Consider the following 15,096-nt stretch of genomic DNA (forward strand, 5'->3'; position numbering starts at 1 on the left):
AAGCAGTAACTTACAGCATGAGAGTGCCTCTTCTAGAATCATCTGCATAACTTTCATATTATTTTTCAATGAACAATTGCAAAATCAAAATCAAACATATTACAAACATATGTTAACATTAGATATTTGAGAAATGTTAATATAACAGCAAAGTTATATTTAACATTAAGCAGGACTGTAAGGAAGCATGTGAGCATTCATGCACAACGCATCATTGCAGTGCCATGCCAAAACAGAAATGGGAGACAAAATTGTTATCATTAAAACCTACAATGTGGAAAGAAATTGTATGCCCCTTTATACCTGTACAAAAACTGATAAATATGTGCAACAAACATTTCTAAATGCAATAGCAAGTCCAAATGCTGCAATCTCATCGCAATCTCAGATATTAACACATTTGCCCGACAGTATATTTGACTGGGTTTGCTCATGTACAATAACCTTAGAACTATCGGAACATAAAAAACACAAGAGTAACCCATTGCCTCTTTTTTTTTGACAAAAGGTTAGATAAGTACTGAATAAAGTTGGCCACAGTAAATGATGTACATTCCTAGAGACAGCTATTCTTACCAAAAGAACTTGTATTTTATACAAGTGTATGGTACATCTTGAAAACATAATACCTAAAGCTCTTATGTTCAGTATCACCATTACAAGCTCTTCAAGAGCATTGTCAAAAGGCTCCTACATCTTTTGCCAAACATAAACCTTACCACCTCCAGTCCCACCAGCCAATGTCCCACAGTGGAATGGATGCTTAGCCAATCTAGTTGGAATTGTCGTAAGCAATGGGCTTGATAAAGTAGTTGTTGCTTTTGATTCTGTACAGATTGCATCAAGACCTCTGTCCAAATTACCAATGAAAAGATATCGATCATCCCATCCCCATATTGCTCTGCATGAAATATTAAAAAATTCACATCATATTGTTAAACACCCAAAAAAGCCTTCCCATACAATTTAAATAATGTGAAATGAATTTACAACACCATAGTCATGTACTCGATATTTCTTTTTCTGATGATTTACTAGCATTTCCGCATTCCTCTCCACCATTTTAAGTTACATTTGCAATGCACCTTTGACACGACAACATTATTCAAATTTGTGTTGCACTAATTTACAGTTAGACATAACTATATCAAGCAAGCTTTTCTGTAAATGGAACAGTCAAGCGGCTTATGGTCAATAGTAAAAAAACTTTTATGTAGTACATACTCTACTTATCTCTGTGTTTCGATGAAAAAATCCCAATATCTCAATGATGCGTTTGCTTTTGCATGGAAGATGCACCTATCAATTATGTATCTATTTAAACAAGCTAGTCTGATGTCAAATTTGTCATTTTATAGTAAATTTGAACCTACTGAGGTTTCACCCCTTTGATTAAGGGGTAAGCATTATCACGTCTTCAAAGATATCAAATACCATGGATGTGCAATGCATAACAAGAAAACATTAAATACATAACTTGTGAGGAAAACAAAAAACTAATGCAAATCGGAAAATATATGCCCAATCATACAAGCTTGTCTTCTGTTAGAAGCCAATAACAATTACCATATATCCTGAAAATCTAAGGTTTCAAAGGTCAAAAATTAGTTTATGAAGATAGTCATATCATACCAAATTCATACAGACTAGAAACAAAGAAAATCACATTCAACTCTAATTCCTATAATTTTTATGTTTCAAAAGACAACATCTTTCAAGTAAATAACTAAAAGAATATCTGGAACCTGTTGTGACGTTTTCACACATCGCCCCATTGCAAATGGAGACCCCCTACTTTTTAGGCCCTTCCGGTCTTTTGGCTTTGTTTTTGGGGTTTTTTCACAGCAGTCTCGTCAATTTCTCCACTTTGCAAGTGTTTGGGGTCATATTGATTAAATCTGCTTTTCGTTTGAGCGAGTTAGGTGAAGTCTAGGGCCTGTTTTGTCTATTTTTGGGGTTTATGCCTTTTGTCCTAAATTTTAGGGGTTTTTGTTAGGGTTTTGAAGAAACTGAACATATGAATGAAATTAGGACCCTGCAAGGAGCCTCCCAGTAAAATTTGAGCCAAAACAGAGCAACTTTTTATTTTTAAAAAGTCCCTATTTTTTAGGGATTTTTCTGAGTCCCGGAATGTCATCATTTTGCCAAAAATCAAACTTACTATTTTTAGTAAGTTTCTATTTTTAGTAAGTGCTTTTCTGACCTATTTTGCCCAAACCTTGACATTTTGAAACACTTACTATTTGGGAAAACCTATTTTTGGCAAGATCTTCACAAGAAAACACTGAAAGTTGAATATCTCTGAAGACGCTGAAGACTGAACGTTCCTAAAGACCATTTCTAAATCCGGAAGAGTCAGAAGGCAGACAAGTTGGATCAAAAAATGGTTAAGTTTGGAACTCCTATTCCAGAAGAGGAAAGCATGCAAAATCATCCAAGTCGAGAAATTCACATCAATCCACCAATGTCATCCTGATCCGAAAATGGCCTGAAATTTGACCAAGTCTGAAAACTTTAAAGATCTTCCAAAATCCAGAATTTGCATTATGATTCTTATGGACCTGAAACCACTCTCAAACATCCTGACAATATATATGAAATATAACTTAAAGTATAAGAAAGGAAAACTTATACTTAAATGTTATATTTCATATATATATATCTTGACGAAGAGCCTGGAACTTGTGAAAAACATCAAAATCCTACATGCATGAAGAATTCCGCCCAAGGAAATGATTGGGCGCTACATGAGCAGGTCAGGAAATGTTTGGAATTTCATGAATCCTCCACAGGGGTGAAAATCCGCCCAACTGTGGACTTGAGCGCCAAAATGAGGGTCTCAAGGATTCACAAAAAATTCCATGAATCCTTCACATAGTGAAAATTCCACCCCAGGAAGTGATTGGGTGCCAGAATGGAGGAGGCAAGGATAAATGAAAAATATTCATGAATCCTCGACAGGGGTGAAAATCCACCCAACTGTGGACTTGGGCGCCAAAATGAGGGTCTCAAGGATTCACAAAACATTCCATGAATCCTTCACATAGTGAAAATTCCGCCCCATGAAGTGATTGGGCGCCAGAATGGAGGAGGCAAGGATAAATGAAAAAATTTCATGAATCCTCCACAGGGGTGAAAATTCGCCCAACTGTTGACTTGGGCGCCAAAATGAGGGTCTCAAGGATTCACAAAATTCACTGAATTCTCCACCAAGTCAAAATTCCGCCCAAGATGAAGGACAGGCACCAAAACCAAGGAGGCATGGAGGATTCACAAAATTCACTGAATCCTCCACCAAGTCAAAATTGTGCCCAAGAAGAAGAAATACCAAGAAAGTGACAAAATTGACTAGTGTCGGAAATTCCTTCCTTCGGGACAAAATTCCAGGAAAGGTAAAAAATCGACTAAGTGTTTGAAGTTTCTTCCTTTAGGACATAGTTCTTGGAAATCATGAAAATTGGCTAAAGCATGAAGAATTTCCTTCCTCAGGGTAAGGAACAAATTCCTTTCCAAAGGAGAATTCCTCCACAACAAGAAATCACACCCAAGGATGAATTGAAGATAAAATTTCTCAGGCATGGAAGGAATCAGGGATGAACTGAACAAGAAATTTCCCCCCCAGGGAAAAATTTGAAAAACCCATTTTCAGGGCTCAAATGACCTCCAAATTTAGAAATTTTTGAAGATATGGATACGTGAGAGAATTCTCTCTCTCCTGGACCAAAACCCTAAAATTGTGGAAATTCCTAAAAAATAGGAGATGGTGGAGAATTGTTGAAAATCTCCTCCAAAGCAAGGAGAGTTCGAGAAACTTCAAGAAAAAATTCTTCATGGATCAAATTCTTCTCTCCTAAAGTTTTCTCTCTCCAAGGTTTTCTCGCCAAGTGGCAACCGAGTCAATGGACGTTGAATTAACGAAGCATCTCTATGCATGCAGCCATCACATTTATGGCATTATGACATATTCCTTCTGCATCCAGTCGTCACATTCAAAAGATGATGGTGCATTTATGGCATCACGAGCGATTTTTGCACGAGGGTACATTAATTGCATAGTGGGCACTTCTGGAATGTAATTAATTGTAATGGAATGGAATTAATTGTATATGGGTATGATGGGTTATTAATTGGAGATTCCCACCTTGTTGCATCTTGAGTGGAGAATCTTTAGAGCAAACCCTAATTAGGGTTTTGCATGTTATCATGGCTCGAGGCCTATATAAAGGGGCAACCCCCCTCATTTGTAAAAGGAGGGAGACTTGCATGAAATTGTTGTGATAAGTTTTGAGATAATAACTGTGAAACATTGTTCTCTGATGGTGTCCACTTAAGTTATTTTTTCAAGACTTACATGGTTTCACCTTCCTCGCTTCGAGTAGTAGTATAGTGCTTTGATTTCAATGGAGAATGTAATGGTGTTTTGATGAATTTCCATGGTTCATACTTTTTGCATCTTGCTGATTGTATGTTGCAATGTAAAGTTAGCCTGAACCCCCTAAATTTGTGCTAAGTTTGATTGTGGGTGGTCGTTTGGATTGCGTCTTTTTTGGGTATTCAAATGTACTTTCTCGATTTGAAAATTCTCTAGCGTCCCCAAAAGATTGCACCGGTTCTTGCGGAGTTGTGGTTGATCTTGGCAAAGCAGAGCTTGGTTTATTTGGAATTTGTCCACCAAAGCACTATTCATTGTTACCACTGCCCTTAGGAGTAGATTTAGATCATTCTAAACCCTTTCCCTTTTACTTTCAGTTTATTTTAGTCCGTTTGAAACAGCAGCATCACAGAATTGCCATATCCAATGATGGAGTTCTAGCCACAGCAAAGAAGTGAAAGAACAATGCAAACGTAAGGCCTCTTGGATTACCAGCAATCACATCAACCAAGTCACGTCCGTAGCATAAAGGAACCTTGGAGTCGATTGTTTGAACTTCTTGCAATCTTAGCATGCAATCGTACTTTGATCAAGAGAGAGTGAAGTGACCGTTAGGCAACTTTACTTTGTGTTCGACGATGTCATAAAAAACACGTCAACAAAACCTAGGAATATCCAGTGGAAGCAACTATAGACCACTGGAAACTAGACATGTTATAAACAATAGTAAATCATATTGACAGTTATAGTATAAATTGAATCGCAGAGCTGTTTGGTAAATGACATAAGGAAAAAATATTGCATAGAAATCAACATTATATAGTGTTTATGGTAACTACTCTAGAATATGTTAATTTATGTATATGAGAAGAGTACATAACGTCAAGTGAATGCTATGGATGCCCACTCATATAAATCTACTACTGTGTCATCAGGATACGCCTCAACCATTATTTGTAAATGCCCTGAAAATATGCCTGGGCTGAACATGTGATTCATGCTGGATATTAACATCCCTGCTTGAGGGAAGGGCGAATTGATAACAGCAGAATCTGATTTGATAAAAATGGACTGTAGATAAATGGCTCTTCACTATGCTCTCCCATGCTGCCATAATAGGTGTACGTACAGATGTGTAATGTGAAGTGAGGAATCTTATAAGAGAGTAACCGAATCTTAAAATACCTACACATCTTAAAAATCAAAAAAGTGTCAATGGGCCCTTGGTCTACTGGTGAAGTTGAATGGCTCCAAATGAGCCCACTAGGGATCAAGTCTTGGCAAGTGCAAAAGCTCCAACATCATAAGGGATGAGGCTAGGGTCATGCCTTGGGCAAATTTGGCAGAATGGATACCCCTCAGTCCTTGGCTCTTAGCCGAAGAGGTTTCAGCCTATGGGCTCGTGCCCCCATATCGGTTGGTAAAAACTACTTTGTGAAGGCCCTCGCTGGGCTGGTCGCTCACAGGCTTCATGCCCTTGCTGGGCTGCTGTGCTCGCAGGTCTGGACTTCCATCAAAAACAAAAAACAAAAAAATTAAAAAAGTTTCATCTGAAGCTGACACTGTTGTTAAGATGTGGCTAGTAACGATACTAATGACCCACACATTCCAAAAGTAGCTTTGGTATTAAAGGGGTTGAGTTCAATTGATTAAAACATTGGGTTCTCAATGTGGGCACCAAAGTTCAAATCCCCTAATGGACATTAAATATAGAATTCTACGTTGAGACTATTGGTCCAACATTGTTGACTTATAGTCTGGATGTAATATCTAATGTGGGTTTCTAAGTTGTGACTCTTGGTATTCCATTATTGACTTCTACTATGGATATCTAAATTATTATCTAATGTTAATGCCTAAAAGAAGCTAAGCATTGATCTCGTTAGTGCCCATTAAGAGCTAAGTATTAGTCTCATTAATGCTTGTAAGGAGCTGAGTATTAGTCTCATTTGTGACTAGTTGCTCACATAAGCCATATTTGTAAACTTCTTCAATATAAAAAAAAAAGGTACTTTGGGGACTGCTCTGTGAAAGAACCTGCATCTCAATCTGCAGAGGCTGCAACCCCTAAAATACCATTGCTCCTGGTGCCATGTAAAAGAGGGTTTAGGTAGCCTTCACACACAAAAAAGTTGCCTGCATTAAATTACTACCCAAATCATTCATTGAACAGAAATCTACTTCAATGTAGAGTTCCGGCTGAGATAAAAAGACAATTATTTTGGATATGTTGGAATGGTAAATGCATTATGGAAAAAATTTCTTTTCAATTTTTTATATTTTGTTCTTTGCAAATTTGGTTGGCCATTTGTCTTATTAGGCCAAAAACAGCCTAACAAACACAGGCTTTTCAAGAAACGAATTTTGGAACACCATAACCACTGGTCATTTTGCTTCTGAGAATATAGGTTAGTATTAAATGTATTAGTAAATATATTTTAGTCTGTTAGAATCTGGCATAATTTTTTCCATTCAAATTAAAACTAGCAATTGCACCTTGGTGTGCAATAAGTACGCCGAAAAGGTGTGGAAGTTCAATCAGGAAAAAAATTGGTTTATAAGCTCATGTTATGTTTGCAAAAGAGAGAGGGTAAGTAGATAGAAGAAAATTTAGAGTGGGATACAAAGAACAAAGAGAGAGGACCTAAGAAGGAGAGGGATATCCAAGAGGGAAGAGGTAGATAGAGAGATACATTGGCATATGAGAGAGATAAAGGGAAAGTGAAATTGAGAGAGAGATATAGACAAGTAGATTAAAGAGATAGAGAGATCAAGAGGTAGAGGGAGAGATAAGAGAGATAAAGGAAAAGTGACATTAAGAGAAGAGAGATTAATAGTTAAAACTTAATCTAAACAGATTAATAATTAAAATTGCATCTATAACATCTAACAAAATCCTCTAACAAGATGTTATGATGGATGTTAGTCTCTTAAAACCTTGTAGGTGTTGAACTCTATTAATAAGAACGGATTATAAATAAAACCCTTTGTGAATTATTTATTGATGTAGGGGATGACAATGGCGTCACAATTTAGTTATATAGTCTTGTGTCTAGAATAGAAATTCAATAGAAATTCAACTATCAAGGTAATTTGAATGATCTTGCAAGTTCTGTCAACAACAGTTTGTATCGATGCGTGAAGTCATTTTGTATGATGGATGCTAGGCTCTTAAAACCTTGTAGGTGTTGAACTCTATTAATAAAGTTTTGTGATAGGAACTTATGTGAATGGATTGTAAATAAAACCCTTTGTGAATTATTTATTGAGGCAGGGAATGACAATGACATCATAATTCAGTTATAGAGTCTTGTCTAGTATAGGAAATGACTACATTTGATGTCAATTCAACGAATGAAAAACAATAGAAATTCAACTGTCAAGGTAATTTGAATGATCTTGCACTCTATCAACAACAGTTTGTATCGATGCATGTAGTCAGTCAATTTGTATCGTAAAATACTCTCACAAATTTCATATCTACAAACCATGTGACAAATTTATACACTCAAAATTGATCGAGATTCACATATTCAACTCAAAGCTAATAAGCACTCGTTGTAAAATTCTAAACAATAAATACATCTAGATTGACTATTTTAGTATACCAAAATGATTAAAATCTACGTAATATTAGAATTATTCCTTTTCTATCATCCTAAAACTAAATATATTTCGTATCACATTTACTTTTAACTTAATGCATAATATTTTAATATTATTAGTCCTACAATTTTTTATATTAATCTAAAATATATATTTTTTGTTGAATTAGCCTAAATAAGCCATGGGGAAAGGTTGCATTCCTTTACAAAATAGTGTAATATTCACATTGTGAGAATTTGGAAAAAATTTTACATTAATCTTACAAGCATCCTTCACTGTGATAATCCAAATAATTAGATAGATATTAAATGATAAATTAATTTGAACAAAGTTTTTCAAAATGAAATAGTGAGATATGCCGTAGTTGATTTCAGAACTTGTCCCAATGAAAATAGTTGCTAATTTCTTGGTCTTTAAAGTTAATTGCAAGAAAATATATGGTAAGTTTTTCCAAGTATTAAAACAAATATTTTTAAAATGTAGATAAATAATATTTTCTTACCCAAGCCAATTTTACTAATGGTATTTTATGAGTAATAATCAATTGAAATATAATTTTTTTAAATAATAATATAATTTGTAAAAAACTATCAATTGATATACTTTATGATAACTATACTTATTTTACTTTATTTCTCATCATGAATGAAATTCATGAAAATCCTTTGCAAGGGATTACATTGAACATATCTACTGTCAATGATTTTGAAAACACCCATAGAAAAAAGATTAAAAAAAAACAAAAAATCAGAATAATAATGTAGTTTTTCATTTATGGATGGATGGAGAATGGAAGGCTAGCCCAGCCCACAATATCCTGAATATACTAATACAATCTACATAATGGATATGCAAACCATAAGAGAGTATGCCTTTACACACTTTCTTATTCATAGAAACTAAACCTAGTGGTTGAAAAGTTTCTTGTTCAAGCTGTGCATTTGGAGTGTAACAAACAATAATGCAAACCAGCTGATTTATCATATCTGCAAAAATAAATCGTGGGTACTTATCATTAATTCCTGGATCTGAAAGCAACGTAGAAATCTTTTCGTACAGGCAGCGTCAGTGTGTTATAAATGCACTGAAAAACTTCAGGTGGACGCGCTGACAAGACGGGAGGAAGAGCGGCGGTCGATGACAAAAACTAACGGTCCATCAGCGAATGAAAATGGACAGTGCAGTGACGGCGATAAAATAAATGGTCACAATTGCTTCAAACGCGTGAGCTTTCATGTACGTTTTTTTGCGTCAGAAGGAAGTTAAAGAGCGGTGAAAGGCGTGACAGGAAGGCAGTCCTTTCACGCAGCGACAGCGTACACAAGATTATTGACCAAAACAATCAATATTAGAAATAGAAGAATATTTGTAAGAAAAAAATTGATAAAGTGACATTGTAAATCATTTTTTTTAAATAGGTTGATCAAGTTTAATAATTCATCATATAGAGATAATTCATTTATGACCAATAGAATGTCATTGAAATGAAGGATATGAAGATTCATATATTAGAATTTGTACTATATATAAATTTGAAAAAGGATCAATGGTTAGTGGTGCTTCAAAAAAGTATGTATAATATGTACAATATAATAACAAACACTATGGAAATGACCACATGGTTTACATTATCTTTGTTTGAATATATTAATTTGAAATGTTCTTGGAACCTCTCAACCCAATACAAAATCAACATTTATAGACAAGGTCCTAATTTTTTTTGCATATCAGGTTTTGCTTCAATTGATTTTTGATCCTTGTAAGAGGATACATAATTGTATAGTTGATTTCTAGCTATATAGAAGAATAGTTGTCAAAACAATAATTGATAAAGTGACATAATGCAAAATAAACCTCTAAATTAGGAATATAATCAAGATCCATTACGAATAGTCTCATGTTATATTACATGTGTGTGTGTGTGTGTGTGTGTGTGAGAGAGAGAGAGAGAGAGAGAGAGAGATAGGGGTTGGGGGGGGGGTGAAGGAGAAAAATGGATGGATAGAGAGATTGGTCTATTAATTGCATACATGAGGTCAATTGGTACATATTTTAGAAAACAATGTTTGTGCACAAAGGTCTCAATAAAGAAGTATAGGTCCAAATCGCATATACATTCACTTACAAGGATCAAATCATAACTAGTAAAACCTAAAAAATAGAAAGATCATGCTATATTACAAATAGGATCATGTTATGTTTGTGATAGGGAAAGATGGAGAAAGATAGGGATACAAAGAGCGAGAGATAGATGGTGGATAAGATAGGGATATAGATGGAGATGGGTATAGAGATATAGATAGAAAATAAGATAGGGATGGAGATGGAGAAGGGGTTATGTGAGAGAGAGAGAGAGAGAGAGAGAGAGAGAGAGAGACGAATATGGAGAGATAGAGATAGAGAGGCAACAAGATTTAGATATAAAGGTGTAGGAAGAGGGAGAGAGATGGGTGGATATAGAGGGATACATGCCAAGAGAGAGAGAGACAAGTAGAGTGATAGGTAGATATATAGATTGTCAGGCTGAGTGATATAGATATAAGAAATTATAGAGAGGGAAAGATGGGTAGAGAGATGAAGAGATAGATAGAGTGATTGACAGTAAGACAAAGGGAGAGAAGGGTAAAGCTAAAAGCCTAGTAGTGTCATTAATTCATTAGAGTTTTGCCAATCCATCTAAAGAATATCTTAAAATTAGAATGAAGGGACCCTATCAACTCACATGCACATTATAAAGTATATCTCAAAATTTTAAAATTGTGATAAAAATGATGTTGTTTATATGAAATGTTAATTGTGGGCACCTCTCATAAGTTTAACTATTGATAAAATGGAATCAATCAAAAAATAATTATAGTTTTTTTTTACTATTCATATATTTATAATACTAATCTAGTTCATGAAATTTTAAGTAGGGTTTCTTTAAATGAATCGTCATAATTTTATTTTAAGACTAACTAAACATATAATTAACTTTCAAACAAGTAAACGCACTTTTGATTAGTCCTTTAAAACTCTTTCATTTATAGTCACCATCTCCATTACATATATATTTGCAATCACAATCTACTATGTTGAATATTAAATAAAGAAATGTCTTAAATCTAAGAAATCATCAAACCATTTTTTTTATACAACTAAACACACTTTGTTAGGTGCTCTTAAATTTTGAGTGTGAAATCCTATTTGAACGAATTATAATTTATTCTATTTTAATATTTTAAAAATATTTAATTAATTATAATTTTAAATATATTAAAAAATAAAAAATAATTTATTTTTTTTTAACTTACCCCTGAATTATGAAAGGAGACTAAGTTCACTTCTTAATGAAAGGCAAACTAAAATACTCATGTCACCTATATATTCTAGAGCAAACAATTTTTTTTACAAACCTGTTCGTACTTGATAAAAAGAGCAAGCCAAACATGATTTGAAACTTGAAACAGTTAATGGAAAACAGCTGTCATCGATTTAAAATTAGCCTTCAACGATGCTTGTACTATTTCTATGAACCATGAATCGTGAATCACCGAGGCAAGAGGAAAAACCGGCAGCAGGAAACAACGGTAAAAACAGCGCAAAGAAAACATTGAAAGCCATCGACGGTTCTCAATCGTCTTGCATTGGTAGTGATGTAATGACAAACCAAACCACATTTACTGCGTGAATTAAAAAAACACCGTACGCAGACGACGAAACAGGAAAAAAACCAATCAACGGCGGAAACCTTTCCAATGGTCTTGCATTCGTTTTGGCTAACTTTCAGCCATAGATTTTAAAGATTGTGTGGTTCATCTCATATAGGGAACGCCTTCGGCGTAAAAATCTAGTATACCAAAGCTATATTCACTTTTGCATTGTAGATGTAGGTATCAACTGCATCTAGAAAACTGAATATCTACGGTTAAACAGACTACTTTAATGTAAATTACATCACTTCATGATACAATTGGTGAAACTAATATTTATTCCATTTAGTGAAGACAACCATTTTCACTTCCTCACATATACCAAACATCAAAAATGCATAGGAAGAAAACAAACTGGCTTAGAAGGTCTATCCCTTAAAATTTTCAAAAACAAATTGATTAGGTACACTATGCAGGACTGTTTGCCCTCCTCTATTATCAGGTAAGACTTGCATTCTCTGACTACCTGCAAGAAATGTATAACAATGAAATTTACAGTTTTATGTACATATTTACAAGAAGTTTTGTGTAAAGATGTAGCATTTCCTAACACTCGATATTAAAAATTAAACATTAACAAAAACAGCATCTTCAAAGTAATGAGAGTTATCTTTAGTACGCTATGCCTATTGTCATGTTTGATAATATTGGTTATCCAGCAATGTATTAATTATTTGTATTAATTGGGTTGTCACTGCTAGGTAGTTATGTGTCCGTTGGTTGACAATTGTGTTCCTCTCAACAACCGTCAAGTCCTTTAAAAATGTTGTGTACCGCCAAGGGAGGTAGTAGGATAGAGCCGGATCAATTGTAATCCTTGGCCGATCATCTCAAGTCTTCTTCTCTGTAATAATTTCTTGTGCGAATAAAGACATATTTTACTCCAGTGTCTGGTATGTATTGTCATTTGTAGTATGACTTCCCTACTTAATTACCAGATAAAGCAGTAAACGTTCGGCATCGTTGCCTTAAAGAAATCGGGTCAGCTTTACATGATTCATGCCCTTAGATCCCAATAAAGGTGAGAAAAGGCCTCAAGGTGGTCAAGACCAAGTGATCAAGCGATCTTTAAGGATTGTAGAACAAAGAGAACGAAGAAGATTACGAGAAACATTTGAGAAAAATCCAATCGGACGATCAAACAACCCGTCCGTATAGCCAACGTCGGACGAGGAGTACGAAGAGGGAAATCTTGAACTCACAAACATATTCTGCCAACTATCCATCTCAAGAGAACCAGGAATTGGAAGATTTGAACCACCAACCCTCCAACGAAGGCAGCACAACAACGAGTCAGAGCCTGAAAGTATTCAAAGTGTTGGGGACGTTGGAGGTGGACGTGTAGAGGACGTCCGCGTGGCCAAAGTGCTAGGAAAGCACCGGAACATAGCAATTGGAATAGTCCAACCAAGTCCAACACGCAAGGGATTAATCAAGTGAGAAAGATGGTGACTCCAACAAGCCTGAATGTGGATCGACAAAAACTATCTAAGTTCATGGGGAATGGGTTCGAGGATCCTACACGACAATGCAAGACATGCGTGACAATACAACTAGCAAGTGGTCAAGATGGCAAAGACTATTGGTTGAGGTCATTTTCAGCCACGTTACAAGGAATTGCCATTGATTGGCATACGGATTAGGCAAATACACACAAAGAGTCATGGGGCAGATTGAGGAAGGCATATGAGGAAGGCATTCAAGGAGGAATTCAAATTTCTAAGGGATGACTACGTTGTGGTAGAAATCTACAACACCAGGCAGGGAAAAAATGAGAATGTACGAGATTACAATCATAGACTCAAGGAGTTCCTGAGTAAGATGGAGAACCAACCAACCAACGAGTTGAAGAAGAGGTGGTTCATCAAGAGATTGATCCCCTCCCTACGCAAGAAGATGAAAATAGTGCCTCCATCCTCCTACAACGATGCTTACAATTGGGCGATGGAAATCGAGAATGAAAACAAAACATCCTCCCAAGGGAAGAGGAAGACCAACGATGACAAAAACACCGAAGGTAGCAGTGATGAAGAATCCAAAACAATTCAGGCCCTTCAACAGGATATGTTTGAAGACACTAAAAATACTAAGAGGGAGTAATAATTCCCCCTTGGTTTTTTTCAATTTTTAAACACAACAATTTCACCCATTAGCATTAGCAAAGATGAAATACTGAAAGCATTACATGTTGGCGGTTAGACCAGCCACTTCCACTTTTCAGCGGGATGATGAAAGACTGAAAATTAAACAACTAATTGGCAGTATAAACTATAACCAACCACTTCCACCTTCAGTGGGGAAAATTACAAACCAAAGAGGACTGAATTAAGTAAATAACAATCACTCGACCACTTTTCAGCAGGAGGACTAGAAATAACAAAGCTATCACTCAACCACTTATTCAATGGGAGGATAGGAGTACAATATGAAAAAGAGATAGGTGGCTAGGCCAACCTCTTCCACTTATGCAATGGGCAATACAAGAAATTAAGATACAGAATAAAAATGGACTGTTTCAGTACTACTGAATACAGCCTTACAAGAGCAACTCTGCAAGATACCGTTAGTACAATAAAGCTCCAATCTCCAATAGATATAACAAACAAGAAACTGAAAAACACAAGCCAAAATGAACAATTTAACAAATCTGATATAGCCTATCAGCAACACCAAAAATCAGACCAGCAACACTGTGAAGTCCGTATCTCAATCAAAACACCTCTGAATAGCTCCAAATCAGTGGCAAAGCAAAGCTAGGACAGAGGCGCCCAAGTACCAATCAACAAACTATGTCAAACACCCCTTAAACTTTTACGCATGCTTCCCAACGTCACTGCAGCATGATAGCCTACTTGGAGAGAGGCGATCTGAATTACAAATCAGGTCCTTCGCTATAAAATCTAAAACTCAGCAAGGAGGGGCACCTAGCAAAGGGGAATCCAACGAGCCATTACCCAAAACAATCAAACAATCACGTAGTGAGATATAACTGAATAACTGCTACAGCCATGAACTGATCCAGCAACATGAAAACACTCCAAAACTCATAAAACTGAAAATGCATCAACGAATCCATCCTCAAAAATCTCAATCTATCCCTCTGAATGAGAAATAGTCTCTCCAATCAACTAGGTGCTATCTCTCAAGAACGAAACTGTCACAAGACTAGGAAGCTCTCAACTTCGAAGCACAAGGCTGGCACAAATTCGGCAACACTTCATTACAAAATATCCATGGATGCCCCCAAGTGAGGAGTAGAACCCTATATTTATAGAGAAAGATCCCCTCAAATTCAAATTCAACTCCCTCCAAAGTGAAATGAAATGAAATGCTAGTTTGGGCAACAAAATATAAAATTATTTGACTTGGATTAAAGCCAAATATCTCTCCAAGGGGGAGGCCAACTGTTGTGACCTTTTCACACAT

At 35.7% G+C, this 15,096-nt stretch overlaps 1 protein-coding gene across 2 annotated transcripts in view; it reads right to left on the reverse strand.

The window, feature by feature from the left end:
* Positions 1–275: 275 nt before the first annotated feature.
* The window catches only part of LOC131043923 (uncharacterized), a 59,519-nt gene continuing 44,698 nt past the window's right edge, over positions 276–15,096 (reverse strand). For both annotated transcript variants that reach the window (XM_057977158.2, XM_057977157.2), the window contains one exon: positions 276–901. In XM_057977158.2, the coding sequence (XP_057833141.2) occupies positions 691–901 (211 nt within the window). In that variant the 3' untranslated portion in view covers positions 276–690. The remainder of the gene's footprint in view (positions 902–15,096) is intronic.

This window comes from Cryptomeria japonica, chromosome 9 (assembly GCF_030272615.1).
Source record: "Cryptomeria japonica chromosome 9, Sugi_1.0, whole genome shotgun sequence".
Lineage (NCBI taxonomy): Eukaryota > Viridiplantae > Streptophyta > Pinopsida > Cupressales > Cupressaceae > Cryptomeria > Cryptomeria japonica.